The sequence below is a fragment of the Ambystoma mexicanum genome, chromosome 12 (assembly GCF_040938575.1).
Source record: "Ambystoma mexicanum isolate Mex_15411 chromosome 12, UKY_AmexF1_1, whole genome shotgun sequence".
In the NCBI taxonomy this organism is placed as follows: domain Eukaryota; kingdom Metazoa; phylum Chordata; class Amphibia; order Caudata; family Ambystomatidae; genus Ambystoma; species Ambystoma mexicanum.
Window position 1 is genome coordinate 794,821,720 of NC_090936.1, and position 21,044 is coordinate 794,842,763.

At 46.0% G+C, this 21,044-nt stretch overlaps 1 protein-coding gene across 12 annotated transcripts in view; it reads left to right on the forward strand.

Moving 5' to 3' along the window:
- Positions 1-21,044, forward strand: part of PTPRQ (protein tyrosine phosphatase receptor type Q) — a 2,012,995-nt gene that overhangs the window by 396,559 nt on the left and 1,595,392 nt on the right. For all 12 annotated transcript variants that reach the window (XM_069629300.1, XM_069629298.1, XM_069629293.1 and 9 more), the window contains 3 exons: positions 1,816-1,966; positions 7,973-8,079; positions 13,786-13,883. In XM_069629300.1, coding sequence (XP_069485401.1) covers positions 1,816-1,966; positions 7,973-8,079; positions 13,786-13,883 — 356 coding nt within the window. The remainder of the gene's footprint in view (positions 1-1,815; positions 1,967-7,972; positions 8,080-13,785; positions 13,884-21,044) is intronic.

Below are 21,044 nucleotides of genomic sequence, written 5' to 3' on the forward strand. Positions count from 1 at the left end.
GCAATCTGATTGGGTACTCTAAATTCTTTCCCCTCCCACATTTACTGGTATTGCTTTGGGAGTCTGTCAAAGATGTGGAATGCGTTGGAGGACACAATCCATTCGAAGAAAAAGTTACTTACCAACTGGTAACGTTCTTTCGACTGGATGTTCCTCCAACGCATTCCACATGGCCCTCCCAGCCTGCCCCTCAGGAGAATTGCCTATGCGATTGCAGCGTCCGTTTTCCGCAAGGCTAAGTGCAGTCCAGCAGACATGAGTCTGGTGCCACACGTTCTGGGGGAAAAAACTTAAACTGAGGCTACACGTGCCATGCCTCCTATTTATAACATCCTGTGACATCGCCCTCTACGGAGGCCTTCGAGGGATATGGACCCGACGCCATCGACGCAGGACGCCCTCTGCCAAAAAAGTTTCTGAAGTGCACAGCTGTGGACATTACATGTCAAAGATGTGGAATGCATTGGAGGAACATCCAGTCGAAAGAATGTTACCAGTTGGTAAGTAACTTGTTCTATGGCCAGCCCACTCGCACACGTCATCGACAATAAGGTATGACAGGCTCACAGCATCCAGCTGGGTGCTGGGAGTGCATTTCACAGTGACTGGTCCCTTAAGGGCTCAGGATTGTGAAACGCTCACAAATGGAGAAAAAAAAGTCTATGCCTGTTTGAGGGTTAGAAATGAAAAGGGGGGCAGCAGTGGTTTGTACCACTGCTGTAACCCTTAATGTATGAAAGGGTCATACATGACCCTCTCTTGCATTTTACATCCCCCTGCAGCTGCTGCCAATAGGCACAGGGGAATGAGTATGTTTTCTGTGTATTTTGAAGTTCATCCCATCTGTGGATTTGGGGCGCCTCTCAAATGCACATATGCACCTCTGATTTGCCCAATTACTTAAATAGGTTGAAAAAGGGCATCCGAATGTGCTCATCAATGTTTGCATCATAGACAATGTCATTCTGATGTCCTCTGTGATTTTTTTGATGCAGGTGACCGGGGTGTGTTTGCGCATTCCATCATTTGTGTCAAAAAAGGTTTCCAGAATTTGGCCACGCACGTTTAGTTGAAGGTTCATAATTGCCATGAAAGAATGTGTCTTCAAAACAGCACCCACCCTCATAACTGGACACAATGACAGACCTCCATAGGACCCCTCTTCAAGAATGCATCCTGGTGAAAGTGCATTAGAGTATGCAGGAGATTACCCTTCTGAAGGACAGGGCATAGTCTAGGTGTTGGATTGTGTATAGGAATTGTGCAGAAAGGTGTTAGGCAATTACCATGTTTAAGTTATAACCATCATCTCTTGTGTTACTCACATAGTTTGACAGGCATTTCTATACTTTGCAAGCCGTTGCAATGAAAAGCTCAGACACTCACATCATTGACCAGAAGTGGGAGGCTGGGGTGGAACGTGAGGAAACACATTCATGGCAATATTGCAGCTCCCCTTTACACTATTAGGGTACACTCTGGTCTACCTGAAGAGGATGCACTCCACAGCATTTCATGCAGAGTGTATCGTTTCATAACACACTACTTTGCATGTGGAGGGCCTTAAACATAATGTTAGAATGTCACACTCATCGCCACAGCCATTTACCATATACATTGCAAGGGTTGGCAAATGGTGGCTGTGCCACCAATCAGTCAAAACTAAAAATGTATTTACTGATTTTGTAAATAAACTAATGCAGATTCTTCTTCCTTCCCTAAATGGTGTAATATCTGTGTTTGAATAGGATGTACAATGAAGTGGATTGGGAACTGAGGCTGCTTCTTCAACTTTCTTTTGCTTTCTTGATACAGTACCAAGCCCTGCCAGATACCTGAACTACACTAAAGCCACAACATCTATAACTGTTGAGTGGTATCCAGCACAAGGGAGATTTGACGGATATATTATCTCCATTAAGAATGAAAGCTTCTTTAAGGATGACAAGTTATGTCCCAGTCAAAGGTGCGTGCAGTATGATATGATATGGCATTTATAACGCACCTATACACAAGTGTTTCAAGGTGCGACGAGGCAAGGGAGGGAAGGGAAGGGGGAGAGAAAAAGTGCGTGGGGGAAGGGATAGGGGAAGTGCAGTACATGGGATAGAATAAATAAGATAAATAAAAACGGCCAGCTGGTGGCAAGTGCAAGGTAAGTGCAAACATAAATGCTGGTAGGGGGACTGAAGGGATCCAGAAAACAGTCCCCAGGTGCCGAGGTTGCCAGGGAGGCAGTGCAGGTCTGCAGCTGGCGGGGCCTGGGCACGAGATCAGAAAGGGTGGCCAGGTAACCAGGGCAGTTTCAGCCAGGAATTCAGCAGGGGAGAAGGAGAGAAAGCAGAAGCAAAGAGGGAGGTTTTGAGGTGCTTCTGGAACCGGAGATGGTTCTCCTCAAGTTTCAGGGAGGCAGGAAGGCTGTTCCACAGGGAGGCCCCTGCCGAAGAGAGAGATCTACCACCAACTCGTTGCTTGGAGAAGCGACTGACCCTGAGGGAGTTGGATGAGCGAAGAGCTCGAGGAGGAAGATATTTAGGAAGAGAGAGTTGAAGGTATTGCGGCCCCAGGCCCCAGAAGGCCTTGTGGACAATGCATAGGGTTTTGAACTTAATCCTGGCTGCCACTGGGAGCCAGTGCAGAGATTTCAGTCCTGGAGAGATACGATCCCTTTGCTTGAGGCCAAGGACAAGTCTCGCAGTGCTGTTCTGGATAAATTGCAGAGGTCGCAGAGTAGAGGCAGAAAGATTTAGATAGAGGCTGTTACAATAGTCCAGCCTAGAGAGAACCAGAGCTCTGGAGACAGTGAGCTTCTGGGGGAAGCAGAGGAAAGGAAGAATACCTCTGAGGAGGTGCAGCTGGTAGTGTGACTTCTTAGAGACGCCAGAGATGTGAGGAGAGAAGGAGAGTGTGGAATCGAAGATGACCCCGAGGTTTTTAGCCTTGCAGGTGGGAGCAGGAAGAGGGCCAAGAGAAGCCAGCCAGAGAGCTGCAGGGAAGGATGGAGTGGATGTGCCGATGAGTAGAATCTCAGTCTTACTGGCAATAAGGCAGAGGTCATTGGCGGCACACCACTCCTGGATAGCAGACAGACAGTCAGAGATGAGGGAAGGAGAGGAGGAGGCCGAGGGTTGCCTGAAAATGAGCTGGGTATCATCCACATAGCACTGAAAATTGGGGCAGAGAGCGGCAATGCGGTGGGCAAGGAGTGCCAAGTATTGGTTTAACAGCCAAGGAGAGAGGTTAGATCCCTGGGGGACACCACAGGTAGAGAAAAAGATATCCGAGAGGAAGGACCCAAGTTGGACTTGGGAGGGTCGGTCGGAGAGGAAAGAAGTCAGCCACGCCAGAGCCTGACCATTGAGACCCAGGTTATCACGGAGATGGTTGAGCAGGGTGGCATGGTTGACAGTGTCAAAGGCAGAAGAGAGATCAAGCACGATGAGGACGCACGGGGTGTTAGAGTCAAGGTTGGAGAGCAGGTCTTCATGGCTGTCCTGGAGAGCAGTTTATGTGCTTCTGGTAGCTCTGAAGCCAGACTGATGGTTATGAAGACAACCAACAGAGTCAGTGTGGAGATTAAGCTGGGAGATGGCCAGTTTCTTCAGGAGCTTGCCCAGGAAGGGGGTGATGGAGATTAGGCGATAGTTAGCTGGGCAGGAGGGGTTGGCAGAGGGTTTCTTGAGAAGTGGGTGCACAAAAGAGTGCTTCAGGGGGGATGGGAAAGATGGTGACGGAGTGATTGCAGAAATCCGCCAGGGCAGGAGCCAGGGAGTCGATGTGTTCCTAGTTTTGGAGGAACAGGAGTGAACCTGTTTCGACGAGACTTTCATAGATCAGACTTGTCTAGAAACCTCGTCTGCAGAGAAAAGGGGAAAGGCAGAGAAGGAGGGGAGTGGCTGCAGATGGGCCGGAAGAAGAGCAGGGAATAGAGGGCGGGGCCATGGGAGGAGAGTGAGGACAGGATGTCCTGAGTTTTTGAAATGTAGTGAGAAGCCAGTGCCGCGCAGAGGGCCTGGGAAGGGACAGGAGAGGTAGAGACTGCAGCAGGATTGGCCAGTTCCTTGCAGATTTTAAAGAGTTCAACCGAGTTGTTAGATGCCGCAAAGATGCGGGCTTAGATATGAGCTCTTTTCTTGGTGAGGGCGGAGAGCTGGTATTGCCTTTGCAGCAGGCGGCAGGCCAGCTTGTCAGAGGATGAACATGAAACACGCCATTTCCTCTCGGCCACCCTGCACTTGCGTTTTAGGGTGATGATGTCAGAGTCATACCAGGAGTTACACTTGGCTTTGGGCTTCAGGCAGATTCTCATGACATGGGCAAGTATATCAAGAGTATCAGATATAGAAGAGTGGAGCGTGGAGAGGGATGTGTCAGGGTGAGACTCAGCCAAAGGGGGAGGAAGGGGTCAGAAGGTGGCAGCGAAAGCCTCAACTGACACTTGCTTCATGGGTCGGATGACCGAGAAGGTGGGTGGCAGTGATGGAGGTGGCTTGGCCTGAGGGGTAGGGAGGGTGAGGTGGGAGGATAGGAGAAAGTGATCACTCCAGGAGAGAGGAGTGGAGAGATGGACAGAGAGGGTAAGGTCTGAGGAGATCAGAACATCGAGAGTGTGCCCTGCAGAACGAGTCGGGCCAGAGGGGAGAATGGTGAGTGAGAGAGAGTCACAGAGGTCGCGAAACAGTCCAGAGGGGGGACAGCAGGCATCCAGGTGGATGTTGAAGTCTCCAAGAAGGAGGAGTCGGTGGCTGAGGCCAAGAGTGAGGAGGAGAGGTCCGCCCACTCAGAGAGGAAGGAAGAAATCTGACCAGGTGCCCGATGGATAGTAGCCACAGTAAGGGAATGGCTAGGGGAGAGTGAGAGCCTGCAGACGAGGCATTCACAAGAGGAGTAGGTCTGCGTAGGAGTGACAGAGGCAAGAATCCACTCAGGGAAGATAGGGGCTGCACCCCCACCAGAACGGTTGGGCCTGGGTGCGGAGAGGATCTTGTAGCCATCAGGTAGGAGCATGTCGAAGCTGGTGACAGAGCTGGCCGTGAACCATGTCTCAGTGAGACCGAGGACATTGAGGTCAAGTTCTTCAAGAAGGCGGCAGATATCAGAGGAATGTTTTGACAGCAGAGTGAGAGTTAAGAGTGGCAATGTGGAGAAGGTTGCCATCCTTGAAGGACTTCCGGGGAGGGGTACAGATCAGAGGTATGCCCTGTGGAGGTGTAGAAGGAGCCCAGGAGGGGGTGGAGAGGGAAGGGGAAGGCAAGGTAGCCAAGGAAAGGGGAGGGGAGACAGCCGGAGAAGAAAGGAAGTTGATAAGGCGCGGGAAGCGTCTATCAAAGAGGTGAAGGTTGGCCTGAGGGCCTTGGACCAAGACGGTCCCATTAGAGTAAACATTAATGATGACTTGGCAAATGTATAAAGTTCAACATCTATATCTTATTAGTACCCGGCAGGGGCGTGACTTTCTCATCCTAGCCAATGGAGATGCTCGGAGGGGGGCATTACCATATGGTCATCCCCACCGTACCAAGCCTCCTCAGGGCTGGAGACCAAGGTAAGTGCCCCCTGTGTCCCTCACCCCCCTTTGCCACAGATTTAACTCCCTTCTGTCACACTTACCTTCATCTTTCTAGTCCTGGTCCTGCCCCGGGAACAGTAGTATTCCCTGCGCGTCCACTACCAACCTGTGACATGCCGCTGTGGAAAGGGAGAAGGGACTAACTAGCCATGGTGGCATCTTTTTTGTTTTTTCGCTGACCAAACTATTAGTTCCTAATAGCAATAAGACCCTCGATGGGGGGGGCATTACCACTTTGCTCGAGCCTGTAACAATGGGTTAATGTCCCCCCAGCTCTGGGCTTGTTGCTGAAATATTAATCATAGTTTGAAATTTCGGGAAACAATATAAAACAGTATTTATTAATTAATAACAGTAGACAGCACTTCAATGCCAAAGGGAGTTTTGACATGATGAAAACCAAAAATAATAAAAACAAAGCCCCAGTGAATTTGAACACATCTGCTGAGAATCCTTTGACTTTACGACGAAAGGGCAACATTGCTCATTGGGCTAAAACATCCATTCGGCTGTTTCCGAAGGGTGAATACTAGAATGTTGATCAGTGCTTTCAACTTTCAATTCATATTAGGTTCATAAATGAGTACCATTGATGCTGGTAGTAGCAACCTTGCTGTTGCAGTACTGTGAGGTTATGACGGCCCTGATTTACATGAGCACGAGTTAACACAAGAAGTGCGCTTACATGAAAGCATGAAAGTGAAGGTGTGCATATAAGGTTTGATTTCTTCTTTCTCTCGTAAATTGGCATATGCTTTCTTGTGAATGATGATTCACAACTAGGGAACCGCCACTGACATTTTGTGAGGAAAAAATTGTCCAAAATGGCCACAATTGAGATCACGTACTGCATTGGGAATTCTGAGCCATTACCACAGTCACAGCTGCCAGTATGTAAACGAACCTGGAAACTCCAAACTTAAAAACCCAAGCCCTGCAACTCTGTCGACGACTGACAGAGGACCGCCATGGCTGGCCATAAAGCGGAAGTACTTGGAACACTACAAGTGCTGCAAAAGGGCCATAAAACGACAAGTGCTCAGTAAAGAAAACACTGCAAACATAACATAAATAAATATGACATATTGGCACTGCTTTTCCAAGGAACTCTAATATACATTTGACATCCATTGATAGTAATGAAATGCACAGTAGTTGTGGGACATCCGAAAGAACTTCTAATAAATTGACAGTTTTGATGGCATATTATTTGGAGACACCTTTTAAAAATGATAACACTGTATAAGGTAAAAGCACAATCCAAGGCATTAGATTACTTTTTTCGCATGAAGGGAAATATAAAATTTCCCCTTCCTAAACCATGGTCTAATTCTATATCCAATCCCGGAGATGTATGAATTCCATTCCTGTTACTCTGGATCAGAACCAAATTGGCATGTCATTCTAGATGAGGAGTCTGCAAACAATGGCTCGCCAGATGTTTTGGACTACAACTCCCAGTAACCATATTCAGAATAATCAAAGGAGTTGTTGTGTAAGGCACCATCAGCATTGTGCAGATTTCTGTGTGTATGGTAGGGTATTTTTGTTTGCTGCTCACAACTGAGCTAAGCTTTGTTCCCAGAGTGATTGAAACAATCATCCGCATAAAAATTCAAATCTTCGACAAAAGAGAAATTTTACAACAAAGATTCACAATTAGTCTTAAAGAATCATGGGTCTTTAAGGATTGCTTGAATGTTCAGCTCTACGCCTGGGAGCAGTGCAATTATTGGCTTGACCTGTACAACACAGGACCATAAAGAGACACATTGCATTTTGATTTTTGGGAACATCCATCTCTGGATCATTGTAGGATTGGATGGTTTTAGACGACCAGTACCCATTGAACATTTACGGACCGCATAATGTCAATGTCAGAAGTCTCTCAAGGCATTTCTCACAGGTCTTTTAAACAATCCTTATGCGAAGAGTAACCCATGAAGATGCACATTGAAGAACATTCTCTTATTTAAGAATGCAAGGAATATTTCTATGTGCTATCTTTAACTCTTTGCACACAATAAAGCATTTAATTTACCACAAATTAACAATGACCGTTAGGATCTGGTAGACGAGGGACAAGTCCACGTGCTAAAATAATTTTCTAGTAAATTTCTTGTGACTTTAAAGCAGTTCCAGTAGCATGGCTTGTTATGTTTACTGCATTGGGATTGTATTTTTCATTTTAAGATGGAGTGATTTAGTGAGTATATTCATACAGTGACATCAGAAACAGGCGGAGTGATTGAGCGAGTATATTTATGCAGTGACATCAGAAACAGGCATAGCTCTAGCTACTGGTCTAAATCCTGATTTTTCCTGACGTTATTACTTGCATACAATTGTCCTGTGCCTCTTTTATGAAAAATACATTATAATAGTAAATCTCATTTCTTCTAGGAATTACCAGTTTTCTGGACTCTACCCTGGGAGTGATTACTTAATTGGGATTGTTACCGTAAGCATACCGAAGAAGAGCCGGCCAAACACCATCTTGGTCGGCACAAGTAAGTCAATGCACACAATCAATAGGGATAAATCCTGACACTATTGCATTGTGCCTGTTTGCCATCAACAGATGGACAATTGTATTATGATATTCAAGGGTGTATATGTTTTGGCTCATTTGTTTTGCAGAGCGACACCTAGTGTGGCCAAAAATGAATGCCACGGTTAAGTAGAGGGAGGAATGGCATTCTCTGATGATTTATCTATGCCAGTGTTTTGGCAATGTCCTCAATCTCTCCAAATGTGTGCCAGACAGTACAGGAAATGCCATTGGGGCATTTATGCTGTCATTCCTGTTTAGCAAGTGCAAATTATGGAAGACAGCAGAAGCTGAATTCCAGCCCTGGACTATGTGCAGGTTGTCAAATTAACTTCCTTTATATCTGCATTGCATTGCCCTAGCTAAAATCGATCCTGCCTATTGTTGATTTCACATTGCCCTAGCTAAAATCGATCCTGCCTATTGTTGATTTTGCATTGCCCTAGCTAAAATCGAACCTGCCTATTGTTGACTTTGCATTGACCTAGCTAAAATCGATCCTGCCTATTGTTGATTTTGCATTGCCCTAGCTAATATCGAACCTGACTATTGTTGATTTCACATTGCCCTAGCTAAAATCGATCCTGCCTATTGTTGATTTTGCATTGCCCTAGCTAAAATCGAACCTGCCTATTGTTGACTTTGCATTGACCTAGCTAAAATCGGTCCTGCCTATTGTTGATTTTGCATTGCCCTAGCTAATATCGAACCTGACTATTGTTGATTTTGCATTGCCCTAGCTAAAATTGAACCTGCCTATTGTTGATTTTGCATCGCCCTAGTGGTAATTGCACTTGCCCATAGCTACAAAGCTTACCCCTTTGGTGCTCATCTACCATGCTCCTTAGGGCGCTCCTCCATTTACTGTTCCACTCTCTGCCATCTGAAACAACAATCCTCACTCACCAACGCACGTACCCGACACGGCCGACTCACCCTCAGCCACCTGACACTATGTCTCACCTCAGTCTTGGCCCACAGACCCTGCGCATGGCGACCTCCGCTATGACACCCACCTTAGGCCTCCAACGCCTCACTACCGACTTCAATCCCTACCTCAATGACCCAGCCCTTTGGTTGGAACACTTTGCTAGCAAACCTATTCCGAACCAACCGTGCCCTTCATCTCTTAGAAATAAAAGATTAGGCACCAGATTCCGCATACGCCCTACCCGCTGGAACCTCTCCAAACAAACACGACACACACTCCCGGGCCCACCCTCGGCCCTCAACAACAGCAAACCCCCCTCTACAGAGGCGAAACTGCCTGTCATCAAAGGCGCCCTTATCAACGCTAGATCCCTCCCAGCTCACGCTTTAGACATAGCAGACCTTATAACATCGTCAGATCTTGATTTCATTGCCATAGCTGAAACCTGGCATAAGCTGCCTCCGGTCCTTCACTGTCCCTTGCTATACCACCTGGATTTAGCATATTGAGATGTGACCGTACCTCTGCCTCCCACTCTAGAGGTGGGGGCCTTGCCATCATCCATAAAATCACTTTGGACCTAAGAGTAATGACCAATACCAAACTTGAATCAGCTGAGCTTTTGTCAGTCAAACTCACGTTAACACCCAAACAAACAGCCACCCTCCACCTAATTTACCGGCCCCCAGGCCCTGCAGCCTCCTTTGTCGGCGACATATCCACCCTCCTCCTTGACAACGCTAAAACCAATTCACAAATCATCATCCTGGGCGACCTCAACTTGGGACTAGGTGACCCTAAAGATCCTATTGCACTTGATCTGGAAAACTCCCTCTCCAACTCCGGCTTCACCTCGCACATCCAAGAGCCTACACATTCTAAAGGCAGGACCCTTGACTGGCTAGCCAGCTCCAATTGTAATATTATCACCTTTAATATTGAAGCCGCCTGCCGCAACCCGACCGCGATAGCGCCGGCTCTCCCGACCAGAAACAAAAAGGACATAACCAAAGAGAAACTCCTCCCTCTACTACTCCCCTCACTTAAAGCAGCTACTGTTTTCTGTAACGACCCGACTGTCTTAGCTGACATCTATAACTGCAGCATGCTCACAGCTATAGATTCTTTGGCCTCCATCAAACTGAGGAAGGCCAAACCACGTGCTCACCTGAACTCCTGGTTCACCCCACAGCTAAGAATACTCCGTAAAACCAAACGCTGTGCCGAAAACCGATGGAAAAGCCACCCTTCTGACGTGCATAAAGACGGCTTCCTCCTGGCCTCGCTCACTTACAAAGCAGCCATTATAGAGGCAAAAAAAGAATCCCTTAATAATCGCATTCTGCATGCCGATTCCAACTCCAAGGGACTATTTAAGATTTTAAAAGAGCTTGAAACCCCCGTTATTCCCCCTGACACCTGCATTAAAGACAGCAAATGGTGTGCCAACATTCAGGCAGCGTTACTGAATAAAATCACCCTGCTTCAATCTAAAATCACAGCCAAACATGGTAGCCTGAAACTGGACAATCGCCCTGCCATCCCAGCAGGGGCCCTCCCTCCTGACGTCCCCAACTGCAAACGATTTGCCTTCTCACCGCTCGCCATTGCGGAGGTGAGGATCAAACCATCCAACTGCCAGGGCGACCCCTGCCCTTCCCCAATTATTAAGGAATCCGCCCACGACCTGGCCCCATTTATCACATCCTTCATCAACGCATCCTTCAAAACAGGAACTGTCCCTGACAACCTTAAGGATGCTTGGGTGATCCCCTTGCTCAAAAAACCTTCCCTCGACCCTAGCATACCCACCAACTACCGACCCATCACCACTGTCCCGTTCCTGCTAAAGATCCTAGACTGTGCAGCATACCTGCAAATCCAAGAGCACCTGGAAGCCAACAATCTTCTAGGCCTTAGACAATCTGGTTTCCGACCCAAACACGGAACAGAGACAGCTCTACTAGACTTAAAAACCCAAATCGAAGTGTTAAAGGACAACAGCAAACTTGCCTTATTACTCCTACTCGACCTCTCTGCCGCCTTCGACTTGGTCAGTCACCAAATCCTATGCAAGCATCTTCACTCGGCCGCCCATTTCTCACCATTAGCCACGGCCTGGATCAAATCATTCTTGAGTAATAGATCTATGCGGGTCTTCTCTCAATCTGCAGCTGCAGATCCTTCCCCGATTCATTGCGGCGTCCCCCAGGGCTCTTGTGTGTCGCCAATGCTCTATAACGTCTTTACAAAACCACTTTTTGATGTACTTGACTATCTGGGTGTCTCCTATACGAACTACGCGGATGACACCCAGATACTCATTCCCATCACTGGTGACTACCTGGCTGACACTAAGGCCTTGAACGAGGTCTACCTGGTTATCCAAGCTTGGATGGCACAACACCAGTTATGCCTCAATGATGACAAGACTGAGCTCCTCATCTTGGGCACTACGCAACGCCTTAGTAAACTTGAGCCATCCTACCAATCATTTGTCATCGATGGCAACACCATCCAAATCTCGAAAGACACCAAAACCCTAGGTGTCTATCTTGACCCCACCCTATCCCTATCCAGACAAACAAATGCAGTCAGATCCTCTTCAGCGTACACCTGCAAACTCATTGCAGCTTGCAGGCCATTCCTGACCATTCCCAACGCGGTCACTCTGGCCAGAACTCTTATCATGGCCAAAATTTACTATGCGAGTGCCCTCTACCTTGGAAAGAGCCAAGAGAATCTGAACAAACTGCAAATTACCCAGAATAATGCTATCAGAGCAGCCCTAAACATCCCACGAAACCACCACATCTCGGAATCTAGATCTAACCTACACTGGCTACCGGTCAAACAGAGAATTTCACTGAAAGACTTAGGCCTCACCCACAAATGCCTAGCTAACCAAGCCCCACCATAACTCTGTAGCCCGCTATCCCGACACGCGCCCACCCGTCCGCAAAGAACGGCTCAGACCCACTGCCTAACCATCCCTAGGTTCAAACTACAAAAGGCGGGCGGATCTAGCTTCCCCGTCCTAGCCTCTAAGCTTTGGAATGCCCTCCCTCTCACCATCCGATCCGAAGAACGCTTTAGTGCCTTCAAATCTAAAACCAAATCCTGTCTCTCCAACCAGCCATGATGTCCGGACCAGCCCTGGGAAACTCCTGCTCTAATCTACCTTCTGTAATTATGTATATTGCTGTATGCCTTGTATACTATGTACTGTTTAATGTTTTGAATATATTTAATTGTATGCTAATGTAACCATGTCTAAATTGCACCCTGATGCCTCTGGGCCTGATGGTGCGCGTTACAAATAAAACAAATACAAATCTCCTTGCTGGGCTGCAGAATTGTTTTGAGATGACTCGCTTAGTAAATACATCTGTACCTGTATGGCTTCTCAGAAGATGGTTAAATGTATTGCCCTTTCTAATGGCGTTTAGTGATAACCAAACATGCATATGGAGCTAGACAGCATCTTGACCCCACGTGAGCAATGTTGCAGTGACTTTTTGATGGAACAATTAATGCACACAGAAGCACACAATTCATAACTATGAGTACATCTTGCTTGCTAAAATGTCAGGAAAGAACAGATATTGCTGCACTTACTCACTGAAGAAGGGTTCTTCATCCAAAATATATCTGAGCAGTGTGTCATTAATATGGTTGACACTTTATGGACTTCGACTGGATCCAGTTTCTGGTAGATGGGTTTCATCAATAGGCTTTAATTTTAATTGTTCTTTAGCGTGGCATATATCTAGTCCAATTTTTCAAAATCTAAATGACAAAACTTTATTTAGTCACTCTCACGTGACTTGTTAAGACAATACCTCCTCGTCTAGTGATTCTACACTTTCGCGGCTGTGCATTTTCACTGCAGACGTGGGTTATTTGAAAATCAGGATCTTGCGTCCTTATTCAGGTAATGATGATTTGGTGATGGCAAACTTTGTTAATTATTAATATCATTGATAATTGAAGCTATTCCTGAGCCAATTAACCCAATCAGGTAGTATAATGTGAGTTAGGAGGCTGGGTTAGCATATTACGTGAACCATAGTCAATCCTGATCCTGTGCAGTTTAGTGCTCTACTGTGAAGCTTTGTACTTGGCCAGAAAGGCTGCACCTTTATTACATTTAGATAGTCATCAAGGGGCTCCATGCAATGTGTGTCATGTGTGACACCTTCAGGCTGTCCTGACTCTTTAGCCAACAGCACTTTGCTCGACGTGTGGGTCCACATAGTTAATGGAAGAACAACTAAACTTTAAGTCCTAGCATGCAAACTGCTAAATGCTGAAAACCAGGAATGGCTGATGGTTTTGTTCGACATGTGGCCACTTGGCATCTGTGAGTTTATTTGTACCCTTCCAAATTGAATAACAATTAATCTGCATGGAAAATATCATCCGGCCACTAGCATTGGGTCGGTTGATCCTCGAGGTGTGTTCCTCACTCACCACGAATAGTGCACTGTGTGCACTACTGCACCAGTCCAATTTTGCACTCCACTATTTAGGAAACGTATTATTTTACAGATTTTCTTTGTAGGAAATATTGGTGTACTAACATATATGTACCCAGTCTATTGAACATAATTACTAAATGTATGTGTTTTGTGTTAAAATATCCTTCTCAATGCTGTCTTGTTAATTGTTTATATCAGTGTATAAGCTTTACATGGACAGATGTAAAACTTACATTAAAACTGATCTCTGCAGATCCAAATCCACCCTCGGATCTACAAGTGTTCGGTCAAGAAGAAAATACTGTGTATCTGTCCTGGAAACTGCCACGTGGTGGCTTTGATGCTTTTCAGGTGAGTGGATGTGTTTCAAGCACTGCTTTTCCTGGACCCGGCCCAACATTAAAGGTAAAATATAGATGCAAGAAGCACCATCATTCAGTCCTACGTTTTAGCCATGAGCACTTTGCCTGCTGGAACATGTGGCTACATACATGTGATGAAAAAAGCGAAACTACATGTCTCAGAATGCAAATAGGTTTTGGCCGAAAAAAAGTCAAGTCTGGAGGATGACGACCTTCATGACCTGGCTGACAAGTGTGAGAGTCAATGACAAATGCGGTATAAGCAATAATGTATAAACAATTTGTAGGAATTGCAAATCCAAATCCTTTTGTATAGACAGTTTGACACGTTTTCTCTGACCTTTAGTGATCATGTTGAATCGTGTGAAGAATGTTTCCACTGATTTAAGTATTTCTTCTTTTCCAAAATAGGTTTTATTACAATAACATCTTGTGATCACTTTGGCGAATTTAAAAGTTTTCTTCACGTTACATTGTTTCAGTTCTCTATTGTAGTAGTAGTGAACAATTTATTTTGGTTATGCAAACCATAGAATCCACGTAATAACAGAAAAACGTCATCACAATATAATAGCACAATATAACAGTACAAAATCGTTTCCATGGCTACATTTTATGAAAGATACCAAATGTCATTCGATAAAATCCCATTTTAAAATTCCAGTTTAAAATGAGCAGTTTCATAATGATTTTGATGGACACAATGCTCTTAATCTATGTATTTCCTTCTTAAACGCCAAGCTTTCTTCAAATAGTGAGACTGAGCCCAGAGTTCAAAGTCGCCCTGGGTTCCCAGAACGTTATCAATGGCCTAACAGGTAGTCAGAATATTTAAGTTCTTATACATTGGTTAAAGCCATATGCATCTCAAGTTGTTGTATAGGGACAGAAGATTAAGAGATGCAGTAGATCTACCCCAAATACCAAAATACCTGTGACGTCTGCCAATGACAAGACCCCTAATCTAGCTTTCTTGCCTTTAGATACTTTTCCTGGCCAAAGTGGGATTTGAGTAATAAATACTTGACCGTTATGCCAGTGGAGTCTATCGAGGATACTTTCAGTTAATACTACCAGTATCATTCTGTAGAATGTGTGCTTTCGGGATTAAGTTCCCTAAGTTTATAATGGTAGAGATGGGGGTAACACCAATTTTGCACTTAGATTGGTGACGTAAAGAACCCATGTGAGCTTTTTTGCTCCAGTTTGTGTGAGAACATCCCCTAATGCTGATTTATAAGAAAATAAATACTCAGTTGTCATAATTTTATACAGGTACAGAAGGGGTTTAAGTTTTGCATTGCATACTACCCCATCAAACCCTAACTCTAGTCTTAGAGCAATCGATTGTGCGGCAGTCGAAAGGGAGAGCAACTTCAAAATGCCAACCTCTCTTTGCTCCAACTTCCTGTGTTCTGAGTATCTCCAGAATTCAGCTCTACAGAGCACTGAAGAGTTGGCACACGCCCTCAAAATCCCCAAGCTTTGGTAAGTGGCCATCCCACCATACTGTTTCATGAAATGCTGAGCGCCCCCCTTCTTGTCCTGTGAAGCTCAGTATAGACTGATCAATCTGTTTTCGCCACCGGCCTCTTTCGTCTAAATGGACTCCCAGGTAGTCATAGAAGCCAACCTTCTCAACTTCAACGTTTCCTAAGGGGATAGGTGGGGCAGATTTTCCAATGTATTTAGAGCAGACCAGTGATTCGGTCTTAGAAAGATTCATTTCCAATCCCATATTGAAGGCTAAAGCAGCAAATGAATTCAGCACATTTTGAATCCCCATCCTTGTTTTGCTGATCAATACTGTGTCATCAGCATAAAGGAGAATTCCCATTTTTTCCCAACCCAGGAATGAGGCATCCATATATAGACTTTCATTTTCTACAGCAATTTTATTTATAGAAAGGTTAAAAAGAGTAGGTGCTAAACCACAGCCCTGCCATATGCTTCTAGCCACTGGGAATGGCCTTGTCAAACCTCCACCCTTACCCAGGCTTCATACTGCAGCTAAGAGATTTATCAGAATACCCAATTGAAGTAAGTACTGCCATAGTTGTACTCTTGGAATTGAATCAACCGCAGTACATGGATCCATAAAGACCAAATACAACTTTTGATTCCTGAGCTTTGTGTACTTATCGCAAAGTAGCGTTAACCTGATCACCTGATCCATTAAGCCAATACCCGCTCTGAAGCCTGCCTGTAAATCAGATAGGACTTCATTGTGGCTCATACGCTCTTCCAGTCTCTTCAGTAGTATTTTCTCATTGATCTTATAGGTAGCATCAATTAAAGAGATGGGCCTCCAGTTTTGCCGATTGCCTTGGTCCCCTTTTTTATATATTGGGATTATTATGTCTCCTCTCCATGTAAGAGGTAACAGGTAGCTGCTAGCAAACATTCGCCAAAGAATAGGCCATGTGATAAATCGTGGGAATTTGTCCCTTCTCTCAAAGGGGAGCCCTTTCCTGTGAGGCTAGTGAGGTGAGCACGCTCAAAAATACCCTCCCTAAGGGTAGATGCAAGTGGGACCTCACCGTGAGAAACTCCCCCTTAGGGGACAAGTACTCCCGTCCCTGTGAGGAACTGCTTACAGTGACACACACTATTCCCTACATGAGATGCTCTCAAGTACCAGAAACCTATTTACATCAGGAGTGGGACAAAAAAACTCTGCTGGGATGCCATGTCTAACTGAAAAGGACTATGTACCATTAAATGAAAATAACCAATCTACTGAGAAGAGTATGTTTCTTAACGTAACCTCACCGAGCCAAAGATAGGAAAGAGGAAAGCAGACGTTGGCCCAGGAAGACCGAGAGCTGCGTGACAACTTCAGGAAGCAGGAACCAGAGAGCCTGCGAGTATCAAACTCACTCCACTACACAGAGCGGAATGCCAGAGATATGGCGTAGCAGCAAAGGGAGAATCCAGCAGGGCAGGATCCCGAGGATAGATTGTGGCGGGACCACAGGAAAGTATCAGTGGGGACTGCTGGTCCAACCAACTTCGCTGAGACCATTGTGAGGAGCCTAAGGGTGTCCTGTGCCTCGTTAGGACACCAGAGCACCGAGAAGAGGTGAGAAACCAAAAGGAGAGGAGAGACCACGAACAAGCAAAGGACGACAAAGGAAAGACAGTTGCGGTATAAAGCAACCGAGAAGGATTCCCGAGGAACCCAACTCCGGAAGATGTTTTTCTTAAAAGCAGAAGGTAACAGGGAGTGCGCAGAGTCTTGGGTGTCCTTGAAGAGGGAATCATATTGTGGAGCAAACTCATCTCAGTACTAATTACTGAAGTTTATCTTGCATTAAGTCGATTTAAAGAGTAAGTGCATGAAATAGGAAGCTATTTAAAAGCTAAATAAAGAGCGAGAAGACACAGTGATTACAATGTCATGGGAAAAAAGAAAAGATTTTAAAGTAACTTCAAAGTGTGATAACCTGAAAGCACAAACTATTGAAAAGTTGAATGAAGAGAGACAACAGCCAGTGATATTAATACCTTGAGAAAAGGCAGAAGTAGTGCAACAGATGCAAGGTCGGAGAGACCAAAGTAAACTGAACTGCAATAAACCAAGGGGGCTAGACGCCACCAGCCATGAATATAGCCAAGAATCTATTGAAACCTACAGTCAATAGGGTGAACGTTGTAAGAGGCCCACAAATGAGATTCCTAAATGAAGAAGAAAGTTCACAAGCCCATTGGAAGAGCTACAGAAACTCATCAAAGAAGTAATGAGAGGATATTTGAAGATCCTATATTCATTTACAGACTGACACTAGAAGTATCCTAAGGAGAAGGTTAGTCATTCCCCAAGCCTAAGTTAGTTTATACAGTGGTAGGGTCAGTTAGGGTAGTTTTGGACAGTGGACTTCTTTTGGACTTCCACGACAGACTGACGAGCACATTAGTTAGTAAGATAGGTAGGGAACTCCCATAATGGTAGGGAAAATGAGGCCTTATGATTCTTACTTTAATAAACCATCCTGTAAATGCCATCTGAGAGTCTGTGTACTCCTTCTGACTCTCCACAGCCCCCCCCCACGCTTAGATCTGTGTGAAAAAGATCTGCTGGTATTAAATCCAGTCCTGGGGCTTTATTTATTTTCTGTGCCAAAATTTCCTCTGTGATTTCCTTGGGAGATATGTCCAACACATAATCAGACAGTATACACTCTAACGCGGAGTGCCCCTCTTCTCTCTGCAATTTGGCTGCAGGGAGTTGTTAAAGTCTACTATGGTGGGTATACCAGTCATTTTCTGCAATCGGCGGTTCGATAGACAGATAGGGCATAGCAGTATTGGTGAAAACTATCTTCCAGAAAGCTGTGGTGTCTCTTTTCGGTGGAATAATACTAAAATGGCCCCACGAAAATTGGGACCTCTTCATTACTGCGCCTTTGCGCAGTAATAAATTGATGACCCCCCACTACACGACTAATGGGAGCAGGGGTTTCGGGGGTGTCCCCCGCTCTTCTTTGTCGGTTTAGTGGGGGTCAGGGGTTGCGGGGTGTCCCCCGCTTCCATTGATCCAAAAGGACCCTGCAACGCCAGTTCAGACCCACATTAGTGGGTGAGAACTGACGCCACAGTTTTGTAGGAGAGACGGTGGCACACTTCACGTGCCACCGAAAAGGTAAATGGATTGGGGGCGAGGGGTGTTTTTGGGGATGCAGGGTACAGTGATCTATGTGATCACTGTGCCGTTCCATAATCGGAGTCGGCAATTTAATTGTCGACATTATGGGCGGCACAGTGATCACATAGATTCTTTTAGGTTGCTAATTTAAACTTATCCCATTTCTTTTTTTGGAATGCAGCTTTCTTTTGTATCAAACGTGCCTTGTATTCATTTATTATTCGCCTTACTGCCTGACTATCCCTTCAATTTCAGAATTCCCAATAATTTGGCTTTCTTAGAGCAACTGTCCCGGTCAAGCCACCTACATTGGTATATATCCTTTCTCCGCCTGGAGGAACAAAGCTTTGTCAAAAATGGGACTAGCACCTTGGTGACTTGTTCCCAAAAATGTTTGGCGAAAGCGTACCTGCGTCAGATTCTAAAGCTTTGAATGCAGTAATTAGCACTTCGTACATTAGGCCTATTTGATTCTTATTGGCTAACACTTGCCATGGTACTCCCACCCGTTCCTGGGTCCCCTTTGCTTTATCATAATAAGAAGTCTGACTATTCATTCTGACTTGCGGGGGTGACAGTGGTAGACATAGAGAATTATGATCACTTTCTACATGTTGACTAACTTGGAACTCATTTATCAATTTCCAACTTTGCTCGGCACTGGCTGCACACTTCACCTCAAAAACACAGGATATCATATCCTCTCTCTCTCTTCATCTCATACACCAACATCTCTTGTACCACCCTTGGCCACCTTCCCCTCTCCCCTACTTCTCTCTTGTCTCTCCCCTGTCAGACCTTTGGAGGTCACTAGACAAGTCCACTCTATGATAACCTCCTCCGAACAGGTGGACTACTGCCCCTCCAAAAGCATCAAGGACAACATTGACTCTCTTGCCCCAGCTTTGGCCTACCTCTACAACCTCTCCTTTGCCACTGGAGTAGTTTTGCCCACTGCTCTTAAGCAACCCCTTGTGCACCCTCTCCTCAAAAAATATCTGCTGACCCCTGCATTCCGGCAAACTATTACCCGATCACTATCACTCCTTTCCTGGGCACACTTCTGCAGAAGTTGGCTATATCCCAACTTACCCTCCACACTGAATCTGTTGGCTACTTCCATGACCACCAGTTTGGCTTTGGAGCATCCAGAGGCACGGAAACTGCTCTTCTACACACCTGTGAAGATCTTCTCTCAAATCTTGATTCTAACTCTCCCTCTGTCCTCATTCTCCTCGACCTCTCCTCTGCCTTCGATACAGTGGACCACAACACCTGGATCGCACGTCTACGTGATACCCTGGGCATCACTGATCAGGCCCTGACATGGCTAACCTCTTTTCTCTCCAACCGCCCATCCGAGGTGGAATTGGGGTCTTTCCTCTTCCCTATCACTCTCTCTACTTGCGGTGTCCCCCAGGGATCTAACTTAGCCCCCTGGTTTTTCAATGGCTACATGGCCCCCCTGGCCGGTATGATAGCCACCTTCACCTCCAACTTTCAGTGTTAAGCGGATGAAACACAGCGCTCCTTCGGGCTACCCTCGGCCTCTTCCTCTTCCTCACTCATACCTGACTGTCCGCAATTCAGTCGTGGTGTGCTGCAAACGACCTCTGCCTCAATGCCAGTAAGAAAGAGATTATCCTCATTGGGACCCCTGATCCTGCCTTCCCTCTTTCTCTCTGGCCGGCCTCCCTTGGCCCTGCGCCTCCACCTACCAACGAGGCAAAAAACCTGGGGGTCATCTTCGACTCCACTCTCTCCTTCTCATCTCACATCGAGGACATCTAAAAAAAGTCCCACTACCAACTGCACCTTCTCAGAGGTATTCTACCTTTTCTCACCTTCCCCCAGAGGCTCACCATCGCCAGAGCCCTGGTCCTCTCTAGGCTGGACTACTACAAAAGCCTCTTTCCCAACCTGCCCTTTTCTACACTTCATCCTCTTCAACTCATCCAAAACAGAACCGCAAGACTTATCCTTGGCCTCAAGCACAGTGACCACATCTCTCTGGTGCTGAAATCCCCTCCCTGGTTCCCTGTGGCTGCAAGGATTAAATTCAAGACCCTTTGCATTGTCCACAAGGCTTTCTGTGGCCTGGGCCCACTCTATCTGTAACACACTCTTCCTAAATACTCGCCTTCCCGAGCCCTCCACTCGTCTTCCTCCAACTCTCTGCGGGTGAGCTGCTTCTCCAAGCAGAGACTTGGGGGGAGATCTTCATCCTCTGCAGGTGCCTCCATCTGGAACAGCCTCCCTGCCTCTCTCTGCCTTGAGCCGGATCTCCTTAAATTCCGGAAACTCCTCAAGACTTTCCTTGTCGCCTCCTCCTTCTCGCTCCCTCTCCCCTGATGACCACCTCTTTCTGCTCTCTGGCTCGCTCTCCTCTACTTCTGCTCAGTTTTGCTAACTGGCTGCCTGGTGTACCTTCAGAGCCTCACAGGTCCCAAGCTTTCCTCCCCAGTCTCCTGCACTTGTCGCAGTACTACTGCACTTCGGTTACGA